Source organism: Cannabis sativa, chromosome 1 (assembly GCF_029168945.1).
Source record: "Cannabis sativa cultivar Pink pepper isolate KNU-18-1 chromosome 1, ASM2916894v1, whole genome shotgun sequence".
NCBI classification, from domain to species: Eukaryota; Viridiplantae; Streptophyta; class Magnoliopsida; order Rosales; family Cannabaceae; genus Cannabis; species Cannabis sativa.
In genome coordinates this window covers 42,209,179-42,233,221 of record NC_083601.1, presented here as the reverse complement: position 1 = coordinate 42,233,221, position 24,043 = coordinate 42,209,179, and the positions used below count along the sequence as shown (strand labels likewise).

The window sequence follows — 24,043 nt, the reverse complement described above, 5'->3', positions numbered from 1 at the left end:
AATATGTGTTAGTATATTTAGTAAGTAAAACATAGTTGTGTTATAATAATGTATGTTATTAATAGTAAAATGTACATTAAGATCTTCTAATTGAAAAAAGTTCTATTATCTCATTTCATATCTAATAATAGCTACACAACTATATATTTATAGACTTTCACATTTTTTGCAAATTACTAATAAGCACCAATAATATTTTCATATTCTAATATTTTTCAACCTTCTCCTCTTGGTGGTAAAATTAAAAATAAAACTAAAAATAAGCACAAACATATAAGGTAAATACTAATTACAGCCCATTTCATCTTTTTTTTTTTTAATTATTTTTTTAAGCCCAAGCCCAAAAATCTTTAAGCCAACACAATCAATCTTCTTTTATATTATCTTTTCTAGATATTTTATCTATATTTTTCTTTTTTAAAAAATAAATAAAAAAAATTATTAATATTCTCTCAAGATAAGTTTGTTAGAGAGATATGTGGCTAAGATGATTTTTTAATTTAAAAAGAGATTATTAATATTTAAAAGATTGTTTATTTAAAAGATTGTTTAATTTTTTGGGTTTAATTATTGGGTTTATTTTTTAACGGGAGATCAAACTTAATCGTTAAATTTAACAGAATATTCTTTTATTTTTAAGTATATTCTGTTAAAGCAAGAATGTTAAACCAAGAAATGTCGTTAGATAGACACTTTAAAGATATATAAAAATTAAATATTGATACATATAGGGTCCTAGGATACCTAATAAGTAATTTATAAGTAATTTATATGTGATGCGGTTAATGAGAGAATTAACTATAGTTAAAAAATTCAAAAAAATATCTTTCGAAACACGTAATTATATGATGGTAAGGTCGAGTATACAACAAATAATACTAACGATGTGAGTGGAGAATTGGTCGACTAATATACATGAGTATTTTTATCATAGTCTTACTATTTTTTTTTTGCTAGCAAGTTAATCTTAAGTAGATTTATAGTTAGTACTAATTTTAATTGTCATATTTAAAATCATTTACAAAACCAATATAAAGTGAATATTATGAATTTTATTAGATAATATTTTACTACAACGTATCTTATATATATTTTGAATACTGAAGGAAAAAACTTTTAAAAAAATATTAAAATTATTTTTTCCCTGCTAAAATCAATTACGACATTAACCTATCTCGGCAGTTCTAAGTGTCAAAATCGCACGCGTAAGCAGATGGCACAACTATATCTCGGCGTTTACACATTGAACCATCGAGATAGAGTACCTTATTTTGGCAGTTTTTAACTGTCGAGATTGGTCATTAATTCTATTTCGACGGTCAAATTATAAGCAGTCATAACATAGTATTTATTTAATTATTAAAACTCTATTATAATAATATAGCATAACAATTATTAATAAGTATAATATAAATACTATAAATTAATAAGGAACTATTAGCTGGTACTTGTTATGAGCTAGCTAGGTGATCGGTCGGTCCTACATTTCTTCATCGTCATAACTAACCCTGTAAGTTCCCAATCGTAACACATAACCCCACTCACGTTGGTGTGTATTATACCACGTGCTTTAAATTATATATGTATATATATGTGATTTCATATGACTACTATTTAGTAGTCTCTAGCTACGTACTATCTAGTAGTGAAGATATTATTTTGGCACACAAATTATAAACAATGTATAATGTATAATTAATTAAGCTTAAACATACAAAGTGATATATGCAGTTGCTTAAAACTATTCATAGGTTAAAATTGAGAATAAAATTTATTTGACATACTCAAATTATATATAAACATATATATATATATCATTTTGTGGCTTATAGGATTACTCTAAATTAATATATATTAATGTATTGTTTAAAAGTGGGTTAAGTACCATTACTTTATTTGAATGGCCCTATTAATTGATTATTTTATAGTATTTTAAATGACTTTAAGTACTTAGCAATTTTTAAGCGTGTTACTTTATATTAAATTATAATAATAATAATAATATGATATTGACACACGTAAATATATTAAATGATAACATAAAAGATACTTGGAAGATGCAGTATAAGAGTAGGTCCATGGAGCGCATATTCACATGCATCGACCCATTATTAATAATTAGTTGATTGATTGATTGATGAATTCATGATGGTCCTTCATTATATATAGTAACTACTACCACTACTAGACAAATGAGGTAAAAATTGCAATGCTGGACATCACACACACATATAATGCCAATATATATACATAATATATTTGCCTGCATATATAATATGGGAAATACTACTTAATTAGTTTTAGTATACTACTTTTGGTTTTAGTTAGATTAATTAGTATTATTTATCACTTCAAAAATACAAATGATCTTATGATTTGTAAGTAACTCATGAAAGTTTAGTAGTTTATCATAACTCATGTTAATTAGTGTCAAAAATTCCTTAATTCCATAAGAATTAAATTTAGGGTAAATACCATTTTGGACTCTCTGTTTTACAAAAGTTACCAATTGGACCCTGTGTTTTGTTAAATGACAAAATGGACCCTGTATTTTCTAAAATAGTACAAATAAGACCCTAAATTGATTTTTTGTCAAAATAAAGTTTAATTATAATATGATCTAAAAGTGCTATGAAAAAACTGTTTACATTTTTTGTATCTGTTCGTATTAAGCAGTGTCTTCAAGTTGGTTGTATTAAAAAAAAAGTTGTCAAAAATTAAGCTCAGGGTCCAATTTTTACTATTTTAGAAAATACAGGGTCCATTTTGTCATTTAACAAAACACAAGGTCTAATTTATAACTTTTGCAAAACACAGGGTCCAAAATGGTATTTACCCTTAAATTTATCTGTAATGTGTAATTATAAAATATATATAAAAATATATTATATAAGAAAATGAAAGTTATTGGATCACTACTAAGGGTTAATAACTGTAGAAAATTTATGATAATTTAAAAAAAAAAACTGTTACGTCAGATTTCATATCTCATCTACACTAATTAGCTTATGTTACTGTTGCATCGCATTAACCAGTCATCAGAATATCACCGTCGTGAATGATACCGTGTTTTTTTAACGTCATTTCTTCTCAGATAAACCTAAATCTATAATTAAGGATCCAAAAATAAAATTCCCCTTATAAAATTATTTTTTTTTTACTGAATTTGAAATATATCACATTTTTTTTTTTAAAATGAAGGTTTAAAAATATTTTTTTATGACTCACTATATTTCAGAGTGTCGGCCCTGATTATAGTTGGTATAACCTAATTTTCACCTTTTAATCTTATGCATAGGGCTTTTGTAGTTTGTTTCTCCAGAGAGCACGGAGTCATTGCAGGTTGTACTGTAACGTCCCCGCTTCAAGCCTCCATTGGGTCCTTACACCCACGGAATAAATGGCTCTTATACACGAGTACGTCACTCTGGCTGCTTCATGGATTGAGGACTGACCCTACAGACCAACACGAGTGTTTCCAGCGTGCTTTGTCCTCACTCACACGCATCCTGGGAAAACTTCCCAGGAGGTCACCCATCCTTAAATTTCCCCAGGTCAAGCACGCTTAACTGTGGAGTTCTTTCGAGATGGGCTACCGAAAAACAAGATGCACCTTGTTGATATAGATAGTACCAATCAATCCATTTAAGCTCTCTTTAACTGTGTAGTCCCATACCTACACTGTCTCAGAATTATCCCACTTGACCTTCCCCAGGCGGTGTGGGATTGCACAGCTTACCCGGTGTTTCCCCTTACGGATCACAGGACTACTGACTGTCACAATCACCCCCCCTTACGGGGTCCGACGTACTCGTCGACCACACTTCCGGCTGGGTCAAGGCTCTGATACCATTTGTAACGTCCCCGCTTCAAGCCTCCATTGGGTCCTTACACCCACGGAATAAATGGCTCTTATACACGAGTACGTCACTCTGGCTGCTTCATGGATTGAGGACTGACCCTACAGACCAACACGAGTGTTTCCAGCGTGCTTTGTCCTCACTCACACGCATCTTGGGAAAACTTCCCAGGAGGTCACCCATCCTTAAATTTCCCCAGGTCAAGCACGCTTAACTGTGGAGTTCTTTCGAGATGGGCTACCGAAAAACAAGATGCACCTTGTTGATATAGGTAGTACCAATCAATCCATTTAAGCTCTCTTTAACTGTGTAGTCCCATACCTACACTGTCTCAGAATTATCCCATTTGACCTTCCCCAGGCGGTGTGGGATTGCACAGCTTACCCGGTGTTTCCCCTTACGGATCACGGGACTACTGACTGTCACATGTACTATGTTGTTTAGATTTTAAAGCTTATAGAAATATATATATATATGATAATGGATTATGGAGGCCAAATTGTATTCCTTTACTACTCAAAACACATGTTTTATCTGAAGAAACTGAATCTTTGAGCTCTCTTGGCACCGATAATAGCTGCAATATTTACTATCGGAATCGATTTGTGATGGTTTTATTTTGATTATTGGTGTCCAGAGGTGTTATCGGTGGTGTTTAGAGTGGCCAGCAGTTCCAGGTGTATTTGAAGGAGAGAATAACTAAGTTTTTCTCTGTTAATATTAATTATATAATCAATATAATCATTTTTATACAATATATATTTTTTTATCTGATGATGGTGGACTCAAGGGGTGTGCAGAAAGTGATCATTCGATCCAATCCCAACTGACCGATTCAATTCTAACCGATCTAATAGAATCGGATATCCAATCATAATTTGGATCAGATCGGATCAAATTTTAAAAATCCAATTAGATCGAATCGGATGTTGGATGAGACATCGGATCCAATAGATAACCGAACCGATCCAATCCAATATCATCCAATGTCCATCCGATCATATTTAATATTTATAATTTTATATATTTAATTATTTTGTTTTAAAAAAATATATTAATTATTAATAAGTTTCATTGTGCACCTGCACACATTGATTTAATATTTTATATAATATTTGTATTTGATGTATTGGACTTGTTTATTAAGACTTTTGCTTATTAAGTTAGATTTGTGTTATTATTTTTTTAATGGGATCATGAAAATTAGGTTGGATTTGGATTAAACTATTGTTTATTATTAGATTATTAGGTTTTAAATTATATTTTTTTTTCTTTTTAATGAAATTAGCTTAAATAGTGGCTAAAATGGATTGGATTCATTCATTGGATCCATTGGACAGATCCAATCCAATCCAATAAAAAAACCAATTAAAGTATCCAATGGATGGAACCGATCCAATCCAATACATCCATTGGATCGGATCGGATCGGATGATTCAATTCAATTGGATTGGATCGGATGGGTCCAAATCCATTAGATGTGATCCAATGAACACCCCGCTGGAATAAGTTAATTCTATTTATTATTATTATTATTATTATTATTATTATTATTATTATTATTATTATTATTATTTTGAAAAAGTAATTTTATTTATTATTATTTATCAATATAATATATATTTGAACAGATTAATCATATTATTAATTGTATTAATGTTTTAGTTTTGACTTTACTTTTTATTTTCTTATAACTTTTGTTTTTATTTTGTCTGATATTTTTGACTTACGGTTGTATACGTTATTTATGATTTAATTTTTAACTTATATATAAATTTTACATTAAATGTTATTATAACTTTTAATTTGCATTAAATTTGGTAATCTTCTTTCTCACTTGTTTTAAACAGTAATTTTATGGCTATTTTTAAAGTTGCTTTAATAAATTGAATCAAAATATCTTTCTTATATGATGAAAAAAAAAAACTCCTTTTTATAGAATTTTCACGTGCTTTTATTTTAAAACTTGTTGTGCTTCTTTAGAGATTTTGTGCTATCTTAAGTGGTTTTTTGAGCCAATTAAGATTATTATTATACTATATTTTAAATGATTTTGTATAATACACTTTTCTCTTTTGATAGTTGCAATTTCAAAAGATTAAGTCGTCAAAAGTCTACTTAAAGATAAAGTGGCCGGCATTTTGCTCAAAGAAAGTACATAGAATTTTCTAAATAATTTTTTTCACTGTTAAAAGTATATTAATTAGGTGTAATTTTCTCAAAAAAAAATTAGGTGTAATTTTCTCAAAAAAAAATTAGGTGTAATTTTCTTCATATCATACATTTATTTTAATATTAATTTCTTGATAATTGTGTTTAATAGAATATTTTTACTATATTTGGTAGCGGTGGACTACATGGGTAGGAATTAGGTGGTTATAGAGTTGTCAAAATAATTGAACTTTCAAAAAAAATTTGATCTACCAATGTTTTAGTGATAAATATTTTGATTTGATCAGTATTAATTAGGGCTGAGCAAAAAATTCAAAAAACGAAATAAATTGAGTACACCAACTGTCTAAACACCGAAAAAACTAACACCGAAAAAATTGAAATTGAAAAAACTACTTCCGGTTATAAAACTGCCTTTGTACAATCAATTTTAGTATCAATGGCAAACCGACCGATTAAACTGAGAACTGACCAAACATATATGTTATACACTATACATATATAATATAATTACTTTTATACATATTTAATATACAATTTTATTAAATTAGTCTTACTTATCTTTTTCATTCAAAGTCTCACTTTTCTATTTCTTTATATTATTATAATTTGATGTATTTATGTATTATATACACACATTCATAAAATAATATGAGTTTCTTAATATAATTCATTATCATACTAGTAGCACAAATAATTTGAACAAATTTAAAAAAGTTTATTTTACATTAGTTTTTTAAGTGAGAAAGTTTTTGTTCTTAAATTGTATGATATTTGATATAATACTTTAGGTTTTTTAGTTTTCAGATAACTATAGCAAATTTAAAGACTTGTTTTAAAAAAGGATGAAGCTGGGTATGGTCGGTTTAAACCGACCAAACCGTGGATTAAAATAATCGATTTTTTAATATTTATATAATAGTCAATTAATTTCTGGATTATAATTTTGAAAATCGAAAACTAAATTCTGGATTTTTTGTGTATAAAAAACCGAACATTGCTTACCCCTAGTATTAATTTAATTGGGTTATTTCTCATTTTACATTAAATTTTACGGTTATAGGTGTTTTATTTATTATTATTTTACACTTTCTGCTATCGAAGAGAAGAGATATTCAGAGTACAATTTTAAACATATTAGTTTCTATTTAAGGTGATACTATTTTAATCTGATCAAGGATCTCAAAGATAAGTTTTTACATGTTTAAATATTTCATTTATTGCCAAATAAAAATAGTTGGACATTTTATTACAATATAAAATTTTATAATATTTGATTATTTTGGGTGCTAATAATCATCGTTATATATATATTATTTATTATTTTGTAGGTTTGCTTTAATTGATCATATAGGTGCTATGTAGGGCAGTCTCAAGTTATTTTATCTATATTTTTAGGATAATTTAGGTGTTGTTTGGTAATATTTTTGTTTTTTAATTTTTTAATCACAAAATGAAAGTAAAATTTTTGTTTTTAAAAATTTTGTTTTTGAAAAATAAAAATGCGTTCTGTAACCACTTTTATTTTTTAATTTTAAAAACAGAAAACAAAAGTGTGTCTGTAAAGTTTATTTCCATTTTTATTTTTTGATTTTATTTAAGTCGGGTCTAGGTTTGGGGTCGAATTTGGGTTCGGGTCAGAGGTCGGGTTCAGTGCCAGGACCGTGGGGGGAGGATTTGGGTTTGGGTCTCGTCGGAGTCTAAAATATTGATTAAGAAAAAAAATTGTTTAAAAAAATATTGAAAGTGACTTTTTTTGTTTTTAAAATTTTGATTCTCAATTAAAAAATTAAAAAGTAAAAACAGTTTTATAGAACATGTTTTTAAAAAATATTTTCACTTTTTCAATTTTAAAAACAGAAAACTGATTAAAAAAGTGTTACAAAACGCCACCTTAGTTTTATATAAGTCACAAGCAATAATTCACATTTTGACCTTGTATATCTTTTGGTTAGACAATTAATTTATTTAATTGGATATCCTTTTTCATCGACGTTTTGTTTGTGATTCAGATCACTTTAAAATGATAAAAAAAAAATAATTATTATATTGTGTAATTATTAGTTTAGTAATTATACTATATAATTTTTAAATGAAGAAATTCTCATCAAAGGCATAATACCACAACGATTCAAACACAATTTATTAAACTTGACCACCAAATCATAGTATAGTCTAAAGAAAGAGCCATCTGAGAAAGAAAATTAAAAAGAAATGAGAAAATGATAGATCAATTAAACAAAAAATCTAAAAAAAAAATAAAATGAAGGACTAAATAATGCTAAATTACAAATTTAAAATGATTAAAAAAATAGGCCAGTAGTACGAAAATTAATTTAGAAATGTAAACAATTCATTTAAAAAAATTGTCCTATATGTTTTGTTTGTCCTAATGTAAACCATAGGACCACATATAAGTTGGGCCAGAAATGGACATGCAAAATGCTGTGGAAACCAACTAACCTGTCTGCCTAAAGTGATGACTGTTCCAATTCAAAGTCTACAACTCCTAATTAATAAACTATAGTACTCCACAATTTTATTTAATTTTTTAAATAATAGAACTGAGAAATTGGCTAAAAGAAAATGTAAATTCTATTAAAACTCAAAATATTGTAACCTATATTGCACAAATTACGAATTAATAAAGCGGTGAAATTCTACTATTTTATCCATATTTACAAAAAATAAAACTCTACCAGTGTGATGTGGAGTTTTTTTATATAATTATTATTATTTAAAAAATAAATTATTCTATTTAGAATTGTTCATAAAATATTCAGTCTAATCTAATTCAATTTACAGATTAAATTAAATTGAAAAATCCAAATCAGATATTAATTGTCATATAAAAATAATCGATTCAATTTTAATTTAATTCACGTATATTTATATATATATATATTTTTAAAAAAATTATATATACAATTAATATTTTAATGTAAGAAAATAATAATTTAAAAATTTAATACATATCACATAAAATATATTTCAAAACTCAACAGATGAAATATATATTTCATTCTTATAAATAATTAATACAAAATTAAATATTCCTTTTTTTCTTTTTTTGTATTTGTTATTTTTTTTTTATTTTATTTTGTTATTAGAGATATAAAATAACAATAAATTATTTTACTTTTTGTTAGTCATGTGAAAAAAATATTTGTTTTAATAAATATTAAAATGTGACCAATTCAATCCGTATTTTTTCGAGTTAATTAGATTTGAATTATTGTACAAATTAGATTGAATCTAAAATATAAAATCCACACTTAATTAATCTAATGTACTATAAGTAAATTAATGCATATTGAATCAGATGATGAACATCCTGAAAAAAATCCCAACTATTTAAATATGTACAAATTAGTCGGTCAATATATACAAAAAGATACAGCTCATAATGAAAAGCTTATCGATATATATTAACTTTGTTACAGTATTGGATTACTGAAACTCTCTCTCAGAAAATAGTGACAAGGATCAAACATGACAAAGTGAGTGAAACACCAACACAAACTTCCCACGAACTCACAAATGTAAAACATAAAATTAAGGACCCAAAACTAATAAAAAACACTAAGGCAACCCAGCCAGCCACAATACCCAAACCTAAAGGCAAAAAACCACAGCCAATAAATATTTTCCAAAGGCGTACGTTGGATTTGAATAAAAAGTTGTCCCACAACTCTCCTTCCTATCAATCATGAAATTGCTTACCCATGTAGGCAGTAGGAAATCCCTCTAAACCAAGACAAGTCTAGTCGCATGGCCAACACCTTGTTAACCGGTCATATTCTTGTCTCATGTATTACAAGAATATGCTAGACTCAACACAATATGTTTAATAATCACGTCAAAAAATAAAATCTAACCACGACCGGTTTATAAACTAGTCGATAAGATACCACCAGCTTAACTTACTTATAAATTAATCTTGTTCGAGTGGGATCAAACATGATAATCCATTAATATTAATCTATGAAGTCCACAAGTTGACTTGAAAATGATCTAAATTCATTTTATGTAAACTGAAATTCATGAATTTTGTGTGAATTTCGAATTGTGTTATCTTAACAAGAGGGGAGAGACCTCCGCAACACTTGGGGTTGCAAGAAGGATGTGTTTTTTTTTTTTGTAATGGAAAATTCTTGCATTAAAATTAACCAACAAATTCTACTACGAAACAAGGTAGCAAGTCAGTTGGAACATCTTCCAAACTGAACTGACGACCAAAATATAATATAAAAGCTCTAGCAAAATTATGAGCTACCATATTAGCTGATTGTTTAACAAAAACAATAGAAACATTTCGCAAAACAGAAAATTAACTTTTACAATCATTAATAATTTAACCAAATAGCGAAATCATATGCATAGAACTTTGCAGAGCCTGCACAACAGTCAAACAATTCATTTCTAAAATCACCCGCTGCCATTGCCGCTCTTTGATTAAGTGCTGTATTTTAAATTTATTTGTTTGCAAAATTGCATTCCATCATTTTAAGTTATTTTTAGATTTAACATAAATAAATGAAAATAAAGATGCATTTGATTGGTGACAGTTGTTTCCCAAATTGACAGAACCCAGAATCCCAGATAAAGGTGGCTAATAGAGAACCAAAATCCCATTTTAGGAATTTTGTTTTTTAGCCTCCCAAAAAAATCAATAATTATATTAAGTTCCAGTACTTTGAGACTGAAAGAGACCAAAGAACCTGGCTAACCTTTCATTAATAAGAAAGTCAAAGAAATTAATATAAGTATTTTGGAAGAATTAATATAAGTATACAAAGACATTCATGTTCCATTTTCAGGTTAAGATATTTATATATATTTATAGACTATAAAGAAGATTGCAAGTAGAAAGAAGACAAATAAAAAGAAAAAAACACCCTTTGTCTATAAATAAATAAATTAGATTACAGAGACCAACCAAGCAAAGCTCTAATGTGGTTGGCCTCATATGCCCATTCAAATGGCACTTGGGGCGAATCAAATGATAAAAGGAATACACAGGAACAGTGATATAGAGGTGGATTTTGACTTATTATCAAATATGGTTCTCTCAGGTCTTTAAACACTAAAGAAAACTAATTACAGCTTGTGTTGTGCTTTCATCATTTCCAAACAATATCTTTGCTTTTGGCCAAAAACAACCTGCCATACACGTGATAGTAAAAACATTTAGATTACTCAAACAATCAATTCTATAACCACAATTGTGTATCTAACCACCTTCATAGGAAAAAGAAGTAAACAATACATTTTTTCATTGCTAAGTGAAACTAGTTGCAAATTGGCACCCAGGTAAAGAGTTTAGAACAACACCCTTTTTTTGTCAACCAAATCTCCAGTTGTTAAACAATGAAGCATGCTAAACAATGACAAGTAAATTCGATTCCAGAGCCTTAAAAGTAAGAGAACCAAGACCACATAACAGCCGACGACTACTACTAGAGACTTGTACAAAGCGAAAGAGATTTTACTTACGGTACAGCATTACTGCAACCTTGTTCTTATTTAAAGACGGCATGCATTTGTTCAAAGTTATTTGACTATCTCAGAAAAATGTACTTACCGATGAGGTACAGGCCTTGTGTTCAATCATCAGCAAGAAGACCAAACAAAAAAAAGTATGATATAACGAGGTATATTGATTAGTATCGTGTCATTTGCTGCAACATTTGGGAACCAGTTGGTTGTGTAATCAACTGCTCTGAGCTAAGGGAAGGTCGTTGAAGGTGGTTAGTGCCAACTGGGTTACCAAGCCCTTGTCTAATAATATCTTTACGATTAATTGTGTTTGTTTCAGCCCGTGAGGATTCCATATATGTTCGTATCTGACAAAAGAATTAGTAAATTGTGTCAACAAACTTCAAATTCCATAGAAATATTTATTGAGCAAAAATGACACTTACCATGTCCATACGTTTTTTGTGAAGATCATTTACTGACTGCAAGTTCACAATCAAGAAACCCACATAAGTATTCTGAGTAGTTCTTCATAACTGAGAATAGTCGAGAATAAAAAAAACAACTAGGTACAAAGTACACACTATTTTCTCTACATCATAATATAATTATTTTTCTCAAGCTTGCCATTAAATTATTGTTAAAGAAGAGTTTTTAGCACAGATAGCCCAATGTAAAAATTATACACCATAGTTACAGTACTTACTGGTCTGTTTTGGAACTTCTGTTCTTCAAATCCTGGAACTGTCAATTTCCAATTTTTTTCTGCACACACATTAGATAAGTAAGTCTCTAATTGTACCAAAAAAATGAAAATTAAAAATAAAATAAAAAAGAGGTTAACCTCAAAAACCACAACTAATCCCAAAATTCCTTCATAGTTTCACTTTTCTTTTTATTATTATTATTTCTAGTTTCCTCATATAATGCAACACATAATCTTAACTCATAACATCTTCACCAAAACAAAACCTACAAGGTTACATCACTACTAAACCCTATCCCCATCTCTAATTCTAAACGTGGTTCACGTGTTAATAATAAAATGCATCCAAATAATCGTAGTAAATGACTGCAGCAGTTTTAAGTACTAGAAAGCACTGCTTATGCTCTACCCCAAATATTAAAATGTGGATCGTTTAAAATAATAACTCTATGGGCTGACAAGAAAAACTGCATAATGTAGAAACAGACATAAATGCGAAGTTCATGGAAGAACAAGCATTCAAGCTGTTGTACCCAATATGCATTTTTAAACAAGCATAGATAACTATTCCAACAAGAAAAAGTTCAGACCTAGGTGTAGCAATAAATCCTTGGACTCTACTGTTGAAGATTTACGGTGCTTTGCCAAATTGCATATAAATGTTGTCACCTGCAACAATAGAGGACAGTTTGATATAAAATGTATCTTACTATACAGGCAATATTAATAATTACATAAATAAATAGCAGAAACTGTTGAATGATAAATTCCAACCACGTGAAATCATAATTGCCAGCACAGTAGTGATCACACATATGTGCATAGCTTCTTAGTGAAAATCTCATAGTTATAAATAGTGCATTTGGGATCGAATCTCAAGTGGCCATAGCGGGGTTAGAAGGGTGTATGTGGAGGTCCTGGGATCGAATCTCAAATTGTGCAATGTAACGTGTGTGTATATATATATAAATGCTTCAATCAACAAAAAAAAAATCGTGCATTTGGCTATCAATCACTGCAAAGCAAAGTATACCTTTTATGGATCAGCTATCCAATGGTCTGCATTTATATTTCATAATTTTGGAAAAATTAATTACCAATCAGACAAACAAAGCTCTTCCTCACACGTACTTATGAATATGGTATGTTGAATATTTGCAGAGTGCAATCATAACACCCCCGCTGATGGGTTGCCAAGGAACAGTAAAATACATTTGGAATGTGATACAGCCACTCAACTCACTCCCAAAAGCTAAAATAAGAGAGTAAGGTGCCCAAGTAGTTATATAACACCAACTAATCCCATACTTAATCAATGTGGTATCCTAACAATACACCCGCCTTTAGAGCCGACATCCACAGCGACCGACTAGGTCTACTCTGCAGTGGCCAACTCTGACTCGTAAAAATGTTATAACATATGTTGAAACACTCTGGACAGAACTCACACCATAACCTCAATGACACATGATGTGAAACTTATACAACTTAAGTATGTGAAGGGACAAGAGGATACGACATAAAATTCCGCACATGCTCTCTAAAAATAGGCTAGTGGAGTCTAGAGATATCTTTGACAAAACATTAGATAAATGGACACATAAAGCTTTCTTGTAATTACTTTAAATTAAATGTGCTAAACTAGTAGTTTTTCATCCAAACATATACATACAAATATCTAAGGAAGAAAACTATGATAACATGTCTTACATTGTCAATAAAGTCATCGCCTATCTCCAAAAGAATATCTTCAACTTCGGGGTCTATAGTTGCCTGAGAATCCACCTGAATTTCCAAAGGAAATGAGAGTAACTAATTGTATCACAATAACAAAATAAGAGCTTCAGACTAAATCAAATTTCAACATGAAAAATGATAACAGGGTGAAATGCAGCAAATACCTGTGAAACTAAATCTTGTATCTTCCTTTTCCCAAGAAGCTGATTAGTTGCCTCTGTTCCTTGGCTTGAACTTCCCCCAGGTGTAGTTGTTCCTGATGCAGTAGCATCTGGTTGAGATCCTGTTAAGCTAAGAGACTTTTGGCCTGAGGGCCCCTGGATTCTTGGGGAGTGTTGCTGCTGAAGACTCAAGGAAGGCTGTTGTTGTGACTGTTGTTGTGGCAGCTGTAGTTGCTGTTGTTGTTGTGGCAGCTGTAGTTGCTGTTGTTGTTGTTGTTGCTGTTGTTGTTGTTGCTGCTGCTGTTGTTGTTGCTGCAACTGAGGATGACCCATTGGTGATTGATTCTGCACAATCTGGGATAACTGTTGTGGGTTCAGGGCCATTGAAGTTTGATGCAACTGAGGAGCTGAAGCCAGATGCTGCTGCAAGATAGCCTGCTGCTGCTGTTGCCGCTGATGCTGTTGAAGACGGAATGAAGGTGAACCGGGGCCAGATATTGCAGGAATTTGTTTTAACCACTGATGCGACAAGGGGTTCTGCAAACCTGCTTGTCCATTCTGAGTTAATCCAGACAGCTGAGAATTCATAAATGCCAGTGATGAAGACCTCGGTAAGTTTTGAACCTGTTCTTTGTGAAATTAGATTCAATGTGCAAACAAATAATAATATTTACATGCCTGGAAAAACCGAAGCATTATAATGGTGCTAAGATTGTCATATCATACAATGAGATTTATATAAGGATATCTATAACAATTCTAACAAAAGAAGAGAAAGGCTATCTACAGAAGAGGAATGCAAGAAAGAGCACTTGTAGAATCATCGGAAGAGAAGCAGAAAGAGTTTGCAAGCATCAAAGCAACAAAACAAAGTAAAATAAAGGTAGTTGTATTATTGTATACCTGAGGAGAGGTAAGCGAGCTTTGTTGGGATAATTGTTGCCTCAACTGACCCGGATTCAATCGCTGCTGAGCAGCATAAGAAGCCAGAGCCCCATTAGCTCTCAGTTGTGAGTACCCCATCATCCCCATAGCTTGCATTCCTTGTAAAGCCTGCCCAGCAGAATTACTTCCATGGAGCTGTGATCCTTGTACTAATGCAGCTTTTTGCCTAGGCTGCATTTTTGTTAAACGGCTAAATTTAAAAAAGTAACATTTTTTTAATGATTGGCTACCAAAAATTACTAAATATAAGACAAAATAGAATATTAAAAATGTATATCACTGGAACACATGCTAAGTAAAATGATCATTGATGAGATATTAAGTCATACCGAGGTTAGCATCGGATTCTGCAAATTAAATTGTGCGGCAGCTGCGCTAGGCAACACTGGTAGCTGCCCACTTTGACCAATCAAAGCCGATCGTGACAAATTCCCTGAACCCATTTGCTGCTGTTGTTGTTGCTGAGTCTGCTGCTGAATTGAAGCCGAACCACCGAAATTCATCTGCCCGTATAAGCTTGCTTGTTGCCTCATCAACCCAAGCTGCTGTTGCTGACTTTGCTGCTGCTGAATTTGATTCAATCGCGTCATCGACGGAGACCGTTGTAGGCTTTGCTGGAGTTGAAAATTCGACATGGAATTTACATTCTGAGCTTGCTGCGGCTGAAGATGGGTTTTTGACTGGAAATCCAATCCAACAGAGGGAGAGATTTGCTGTTGTTGTTGTGATTGGGGGAGAGAGACGTTGGAAAGTGGGGGAAGTGGAGGAGACGAAATTTGAGGGGATTGTGAGAGAGTAGAAGGAGACTGGATTTGTGGGTTCATCGAAGAATTTGATAAATTTGATGGGTTTTGAGAAATCATAGTGTTAGTGACATTAGCGGGGCTACCCATGGCCATGGCAGCCGCTGCTGCTACTGTTGAGGTTGTCGTCGACGTCGGGTCCATGCTGGGGTTTGTGGGTTGTAGTGTTTTAGGGGATGAAGCGCCGTTTTCCGCCATGGCTTTCACCTCAAGACAATTGGAATTACTTTATTCCGGTGAACGATGATGATTGTGATCTCAACTCATACCGGAATCGAAATTGGGTTTTTTTTTTTCCTGAATTGAGAATATTTTCCACTTTCAGAGAGAGGGGAAGAAGAATAAATAAGAGGTTAAATCTGGGCCGTCCACGTCAGATCCGGCCCACCTAAGCTTTGTTCACACATATAGGAAGACTACTTAGTCAACAAATCATTAGTAGAAGATCTGGACCGTTCATCCGAAAGACTTTCTCTTTCTATTTTTTCTTTTGAGTTGTGTTTTGCTCCCTCACTCTCCAACATATGCTTCATTTATTCGAAGTTTCGAACCCAACTCAACGAATTCCCGTTAAATAAAAAAAAAAAACTTTTAAAATAATATCATAATTAAAAATTTCACTTTTTCTTTATTATTTGAAAAGGATTTCAATAAAAAGACAAAATGGTTTAACAAGGTAGACATAAATTAAGTAGGAACAACACTCTTCCATCTCAAAAAAACAGGAAGTTCTTATAAAATCATAAACCATACTTTTAGTGATCCTACTCATACAAATAATCAATTGTCTATAATCATCAACAATTAAACTAAAAGAAGATTGCATCATTAAATGACTAAGCCTGTCACTAAACATTCCGTCTCAAAAACCACCACTAGGCATCATTTGTCCTTGATCCAACTAAGAACTTTCTCGATACCCATAACCTAAGCTAACTGAGGTGTCACATCGCCAAAACAACAAACAATTCAAGCTTCAAAAAGAGAGCCCAAGTGATCATGAGCTACCAACTTGAAATAGGATTGGTGAGTCTCAACAAACAATGCAGCATCAGCATTTATCTTGAAGTAACCAAAGCATTCACACTAAAAATTTTCTTGTTCCAAACAAAATCATTACGAGCTTGTCAAATCCCCCAACAGATCATTGCTACTTCACTTTGCTTTTCCTTACCCAACTAAGCGGCCAACTGATGAAACCAAGCAGAAAAATCATCTCAAACAACATCCAAAGACTCGACCACAAGACAAACAATAAGGCTATGAACAATAGTCTCATCTGAACGCAAATAAAAAGAGAAATGTCTTTGTATGTAAAAGTTTTACTTTTTTTTTATTTACATTACCTATGAGTTTCTTTATTTTTTTTATTGGATCATTTAAATAATATGTTTATAATAAGTGAAACAATAAACTATTGGCAATGTAAGTCTATTTTTCATATCTCCTCAAATTACCCCTCTCATTTTAAAAACTCACCCAGACTCTCTCTTTCTCTTCTCTTTCCCTCTCTCTCGTCTTCTCACAGTCCTGACAAAATCAAAACCCAAATCACACCCACTTGCAAAGCCAACATCATCTTCGTACCCACAACCAGTGGAAAGGCTTGCCACGATGCAGGACGACCACTGAAGAAGGCAAAGGGAATCGAGAACCACAAATCACGACTCTTTTCACTACTATTGTTTAGATGTTCGATCTGTGGGTTGTTTTTGTATTTTTTGCTTATTTTTTGGTAAAAAAAATTGAGTTTTTGGTGAAATCTAAATTTTTGAATTCTCTGTGATTTTTTTGTATAGGTACGAGGGAGTACAATAGGGTACGATGGTGGGTACAGTGTACTTTGGAAGTTAGGAATTAAAGTTCGATAGGGTACGATAGTTGATAAAGTACGAAGTAGTATGATGGGGTATGATACGGTTTAAGTTGTTGCTTAAAAACACCTATCGTACCCTATTGTACCACCATCGTACTTTTATCAACCATTGTACCACGCCATCGTACCCTATCGAACATTTATCCCTAACATTTAGATTACACTACTATCGTACCCACTATTGTATATTATCGATCATTCACAAAAAATACAGCAAAAACTTTATCATGCCATAAATTTTGTCATGGCATTAATTTTAAGCACCTATCGTACCACCGTCGTACTATCGTACGTTTACCAAATATCGTACCACCATTGTACCTTATTGAATCTTCATCCCTAACCTCAAAATTACACTACTATCGTACCCACCATTGTACCTTGTACAAGAAAAATCACAGAGAATCCAAAAACTCAAATTTCACCAAAACTCGATTTTTTATCGAAAAAATAAGCAAAATACATAAAGAAACCATCGAGCATCTAAATAACAATAGCAAAAAAGATCGTGATTCTGGCTCGCAATTCCCTTTTCTTTCTTTAGTGGTCGACATGCGTCGCAATAGGTCTTCTCGTCGATCATGGGTACAAATTTGATGGTGACTTTGGAAGTCAGTGCGATTTAGGTATTGGTTTCGTTGGGAATGTCAAAAGACGAGAAAGAGGGAAACAAAAAAGAAAGAGAGAGTTTGGGTGAGTTGTTTTGAAATAGAAGGGATAATTTGGGGAGCTATGAAAAATAGACTTACACTTTAGTTTAAGTTTTTTTTTTTATTTAATATAAGCATATTTTATATCACACCTGTCATAACATTGTTGCTAATGTAAAATGCTTATTCATGCTCAAAATATTACAAAAGCTAATTTGAATTTTTGCCTTCTGAACTTTGACTTGTACCAAATCATGCCCCTTAAACTTTTTTGGTCGTTTAAAATTTCGCTCAAATTATTGAGATTGTTGGATTTAAGAATTTTTCTCTAATTTTACTAAAAAAAGTCTAACATGAATGAAAATTTAAGTGGTACAATTCGACACACGTTAAAATTCAAGAGGCATGATTTTATAAATATCAAAATTCGAGGAACACGATTTAGTATATGGACAATCTCCATATTTGTAAAATTGAATGAAAAGATGAATTTTTAACAATGTAAAAAGTTCAGGAAACAGATTTAGTACATGTTAAAGTTTAAGGGGTAAAAATTTTAATTAACCTATTACAAGTATACACTCAAAATGGTATATTCATTTATGAAAATTAGTTTTATGAATAATTGGTTGGTTTTTAATATAAAATTAGTACTTTTGGGAATGAATAATTAATCAAGTTTATGAGTTAATCACAATTCACAAATGTCTAATCTTCTAAAATCATTAAGAAAAATTTAATCTAAACTAATCAAACTCAGTTTTTATCACCAAAAAGAGAGAAAAATTAAACTAAAAATAATTGGCTTCATAAATATAAAAATATAAGTTTTAATTAATGTATGTATTGACTGAAAAAAAATCGTCAACGAAGAAACACTTGCCACTCTTATTTGCTATGATTTGTTCATGCATTTGATCGATCGTCGTTATGGACGATGCTTTAAAATAATAATATAAAGAAGAAAACAATGATTATTTCCAAAGACATTGACAGAAGGGGCGAGTGTCTTCAGAGTCAGCCAGAAATTTATGTCCTTGATATATTTATATATATATATGGTACAGTACAAGAAAGCAAAACAATAATACTAAACCATCTCACTCGCTATATCCCTTGTACACATATAAGTGACCATGTTAGACAGAAGGAATTCAAGGTAATATGGATATATTTAAATATTTTACTTCTTAGTTCAAGATATACAAATGGAAAGCTTAGATCTATACACAAATTATATATGTTAAGCATATACTTACCCCAGAAGTCCTATAACACCTCTCTGATCATTCTGTACAATAAATCAATTATTAGACAAATCTTACCAATGGGGTTATTTTAGAGGCATAATAATAAAAATAAGACTGCACAAAAAAGAAGAATCAAGCTAAGATTCCTTACAGTAAGAGAGCACTCGTGGGATTTGCATAATAATGGTTACAATAAACCAACTTTGGCTTGCTAAAGCTGCTGCTTTCGAAAAGGGTCCCCAGAGGATAGTTGGAGGGGCAGTTTGATGCATCTTCCTCACATTAACATGTTTATCCAAAATCATCAACTCTAATCATTTTCTACAGCTCTGCAAGAGATTCAGAATTCGCATTAGCTTGGATCATAGATGAAGTCACAGTCACACAACCAAAAAAAACCCTCAATTTGGACATAAGATCATGAATCTGTCCTTGGCAATTCTAATTGAACTTTTGGAATTAAAATTAACTGCAAAATCCTTCTAAGTAAATAAGTGATCAAATTGTGGAGCAAATAAATGGTTTTGCAACAATATATATATATACATAGATGGAAAATACATAATGATTTTCTACGTAAAGCTTGTCTTTGTTGGATCACATTTGGAACTCCTCAGGCTGCACTCTTCTCTAGCAAAACTTTCTACCTTTTTTTCTGTTTTTGTTTGCGAAGTTCTAATTCATTGTTGATGAAGGAAAATAAGTTGCTCTTACTTGTATGTTGTATGGGTTATCTCACCAGTAATGGCAATGGCACTTCTGATAACACTAATAACAATGAAATTATCTGATTTTATCATCATTTGTAAATTCCCTCTAAAATTACTTTTCGTTTAAGAATGGAGCGTCTGATTAATAAACCCTCTTTGAAACGTATAAATAACCAAATTATCAAGAAAATATCAATAGTAGAGAATAGAGATTATCATTATCCAATAGATTTTATGGCATAGACGAAGAAACATTTTAGTCTAAAACTAGATTGCTTGATTAAAGTGTTAGGGCGAAATCAATAGAAAATATCATGAATAAACAAAATTTGAATGGCATACGGGAGTCAAAACATCCATCAGATGATAATATCATCCTAGCACATAAACAAGAAATTAAGAACTAGCGAGTAGAGAGTAAACTTTTCGACTTTGATGTAACAACTAAAACCAAGAAGTCTTTTAAAAGCATCCAATTCTAGTCAATAATAAGGGGAAAAACTCAATGGAAACTGGTTTACAAAAGGAAATCTTTGACAAAACTTATGAGTATATAAATCCCCCATGTTATCTCATCTTCTATCCTTACACAATATTAGAGCAGAGGGGGTCCTGAGTTTGAGCCACATACACTTACTTCCAATGCATGTCTAATAATTTTGGGGTTAACACTAACATACTCGGGCTGGACTGTCCAATTAACATTGCTTACTCTATTGCCTATTGTCCAAACCAAAAGGTAAGTGGGGGTGTTGAATTTTAAATCTAATTTGGCACATTTGCTTTGGGTTTCTTATGACCAACTTTCTAAGCTGAATATAGCTTACAAAGCATATCGCGTGATACATCATACTTGATTTTAGCGGTCAACATGTATCTCCAAATGGCCCAGCATGGCCTTGCGAGTCTAAAATTGAATCATTTTTTGTTTGCATTAACATATTTAAAACTAATACCAGAAAAGGATTCGTGAATACCTCCAATATCCCAGGATTTTGCATGGCTATTCCAATGACACGTCTTCTTAATCCTTTGTAGACCGCCTCATTGATTCTCCCATCTCCAACCACGGTAATATTGGCACACATAATTCTCAGAAAAACCGTAAAAGATTTAACTTCTGTATCCCTTTCAGATGAAACAAGTGTGCCCTGCATACAAACATCATGCAGATTGCTCACTTGATTTTCACTAATTGAGTCGGTAATTTCTTTAGGAAAGTTAGAAATAGACTTGGAGAATATCATCAGTATTCAGAATGGATTCCCGCTGTGTATGAGGGGCAATGGAATCATGACTCTCAGGATTAAGGACAACATGGCTGTTACCACAGTCTTAACCACAGAATAAGCTTTGGGATGTTGACACTTAACAGCTGTCAATGTCAGAAAATACTTGGAATAATACAAGGCATCGACAACATTTACAAAGTTGAACGCATTAACCTGGGTAGAGAGCACAAATATACTAATTAAATCACATTTTTCTCTATAAATAAATTACTTTTGTGGAGACTTGAACCCTCACCACAAACACATACGCTCATGTAACTTTAAATTTTATCTGTTTGTAAAATATTAATAAGGACCCTCAAATTTAACCAACAAGAGTATATGTAATCATTAGAAACCTTGCTGATTTGTTTCAAAATCATTTCTCCAATTGCAAGTGTAACATTAATGTTTGGCAGTGCAATCTTCGCAAATGTGTTGCAACTTGCACATGAGACATGAGACGTTGAAAGCCTATTTTTGTGGTAATATTGAGATTGCATTTTAAAGAAAAACAGTCCTTTGACATATGCATAAGAACAGCACATAGCTGTAATTTAGGTTCATTTGGGGCTCGTTTGGAACGCTCGTATTGTATTGTATTGTATTATATTGAATTGGATTATATATCATATTTTTATATAATACAATGTTAAACTTTAATTTATACTAAAATATTATATATTTAGGTGTCCATAAAAGTTAATACCACATATAGTTTTACATAAAAATATTACATAAAATACAATTCAATATAATATAATACAATACAACATGACCTAATACGGCGTTACAAACGAGCCCTTAATCTGTAAAACTAACCTTCATAACGCAACCAAATGTTTCGAGCACAGAAATTATAAGTTTGGGCATCTTTTCACCTGAAAGAAAACAACTTCAAGTCATCTATACAAAAGTGAATCATGCATACAAATCATCACATTTACTGAAAATCCTATCATGCATCCATACCTGGCATAGATATGACTTCCGAAATTTCATCCATGCTCAAACCTTTGGTCACTAGCTTTTCGAATGGCAGCTAAAACAGCCTTAAAGAGATCAGCATTGATAAAACTAAAGCTTCCTAGAACAGCATATACTGAAAAAAAAAAAACTTGCAGCATAGCCTGCCATAGCTATCCAAGGTGTTTACCTCATGTTCTCTATTACAGAGGTATTGCCTTCTGAATTGAGGATTTCCTTTACTTGATCAGAATCACAGAAACTTGTCGGACCTGAAGTGATGACACATACATTATTTCCATCAATGTGTGGTTTAACAGAACAGGTATCCTGAGCTCAGAACAAATCTACAATATCAGCTGTAGACAATCCTGCTCGTTTAATTGATACCATTGTACCAGGGAAACCTTTTTCTGAATAGTTCTCAGTAGATCTATCAGGACAGGAGCATCTAAATTGACAATATCTACACTAGACATTCTATTGTCATTGACCATATTCAGTAACTCTGGTTCACCAGGAAATGCATAGATCATAGATTTAATTTATACAGCTAAATAAATTAGTGGAATGAAGATACAAATTATTAGGAAAGTAAAAGCTTAGAAATAAAAACAAAAAAAAGGGGTTCTATATATCCTTTATGCACCGTTAACTAAGTTAAAACAACTACAATAAATGAATGCACCGACCTTCATCGCAGTCAAACCTTGAGAATCAGTAGCATCAATGATATCATATGCTCAATGGGGAGTTCTACAAGCTGGTCACTGACTAGAAATTTCTTTCCAAACTTCGCTTTTTCTCCCTCAAAATCATCATCTACACATCCAAGAGTTTTGGTGTCTAAACTCTCTGGCAAAAAACTCTTCAGTAAACGCAGGCAACGTTCAACCTGCCCAGAGTAGGAAAGAAAAGTCATGTCATGACCTACAAAATAACTAGATTGCCATTGCCCTTTAGTTATTGAAGAAACAAACATGGAAGCATTGGAAGAGTAGACAATGTAAAGACTCAGAAAGTTAAGCCTAAGGTGCTCTTGAGCGACGAGCTTCAAATTTATGGTTTAGGGTGGCTTCGAATGACAGTATTGAGGGGTGGGAAGAGCTGTAGGTGGTGCTGTGAGCAGGGGCGGAGGTATTCTTTGGGTTAGGGTGGCCATGGCCAACCTCAATTTCTCAACAAATATTTTATCTACCTTCATGATATTATTAATATATTAAAAACAAACTTTAAAGCATTTCAAAAAAAACAAAAAAACAAACAAACAAACTTTAAAGATAGTCTTAGATTTTCTTTTTTTATGATTGAAAATTGTAATTTATTAAATAGAAAACAGGTCATTAAAATTACATTTAGTTTTGTATTTATTAAATGATATTTTTACGTGTTGCGTCCCTAAATTTTTAAAAACCACTAAACTAGCCTTAGTGGTGAGGGAAGTATAGGAAAAGGGAG

The 24,043-nt window shown here is 31.7% G+C and overlaps 2 protein-coding genes across 5 annotated transcripts; both read right to left on the bottom strand.

Moving 5' to 3' along the window:
* Positions 1-10,845: 10,845 nt before the first annotated feature.
* Positions 10,846-16,243, bottom strand: LOC115707069 (transcription initiation factor TFIID subunit 12b). 2 transcript variants are annotated; one of them, XR_009688005.1, is made up of 9 exons: positions 15,389-16,243; positions 15,018-15,230; positions 14,118-14,738; positions 13,927-14,001; positions 12,807-12,885; positions 12,217-12,275; positions 11,957-11,992; positions 11,617-11,878; positions 10,846-11,195 (listed from the first exon to the last, which is right to left on the bottom strand). XR_009688005.1 is itself a non-coding variant. In XM_061116026.1 (8 exons), the coding sequence occupies exons 1-8, from the start codon at positions 16,058-16,060 to the stop codon at positions 11,696-11,698; spliced, it is 1,938 nt and encodes a 645-aa protein (XP_060972009.1). In that variant the 5' UTR covers positions 16,061-16,243; the 3' UTR covers positions 11,288-11,695. The 2 variants fall into 2 exon arrangements, 1 of the variants encoding a protein (XP_060972009.1); XM_061116026.1 differs by lacking the exon at positions 10,846-11,195 and having other exon boundaries at positions 11,288-11,878.
* Positions 16,244-19,344: 3,101 nt separating this feature from the next.
* Positions 19,345-23,830, bottom strand: LOC115704671 (uncharacterized). 3 transcript variants are annotated; one of them, XM_061108383.1, is made up of 8 exons: positions 23,278-23,824; positions 22,776-22,857; positions 22,592-22,661; positions 22,442-22,500; positions 21,677-21,793; positions 21,326-21,499; positions 19,790-19,967; positions 19,345-19,679 (listed from the first exon to the last, which is right to left on the bottom strand). In XM_061108383.1, the coding sequence occupies exons 3-7, from the start codon at positions 22,623-22,625 to the stop codon at positions 19,953-19,955; spliced, it is 399 nt and encodes a 132-aa protein (XP_060964366.1). In that variant the 5' UTR covers positions 22,626-22,661; positions 22,776-22,857; positions 23,278-23,824; the 3' UTR covers positions 19,345-19,679; positions 19,790-19,952. The 3 variants fall into 3 exon arrangements, with proteins under 3 accessions (XP_060964366.1, XP_060964364.1, XP_060964363.1); XM_061108381.1 differs by having other exon boundaries at positions 21,979-22,500; positions 22,776-23,827; XM_061108380.1 differs by lacking the exons at positions 19,345-19,679; positions 19,790-19,967 and having other exon boundaries at positions 21,188-21,499; positions 23,278-23,830.
* Between the last annotated feature and the right edge of the window lie 213 nt (positions 23,831-24,043).

What these genes read in the sequence shown, in the direction of transcription:
- LOC115707069 (XM_061116026.1), bottom strand. Translation starts at nt 16,060, where the DNA reads ATGGCGGAAAACGGCGCTTCATCCCCTAAAACACTACAACCCACAAAC. An exon ending in TACAAGATTTAGTTTCACAG is followed by an intron (nt 14,002 to 14,117) that starts GTATTTGCTGCA and finishes TTGGAAATTCAG; the next exon opens with GTGGATTCTCAGGCAACTAT. An exon ending in AGAAGTTCCAAAACAGACCA is followed by an intron (nt 11,993 to 12,216) that starts GTAAGTACTGTA and finishes GTGAACTTGCAG; the next exon opens with TCAGTAAATGATCTTCACAA.
- LOC115704671 (XM_061108380.1), bottom strand. Translation starts at nt 22,625, where the DNA reads ATGGATGAAATTTCGGAAGTCATATCTATGCCAG. An exon ending in CATTTGGTTGCGTTATGAAG is followed by an intron (nt 21,794 to 22,441) that starts GTTAGTTTTACA and finishes CTCTCTACCCAG; the next exon opens with GTTAATGCGTTCAACTTTGT. An exon ending in ATTCTGTGGTTAAGACTGTG is followed by an intron (nt 21,500 to 21,676) that starts GTAACAGCCATG and finishes GTTTGTATGCAG; the next exon opens with GGCACACTTGTTTCATCTGA.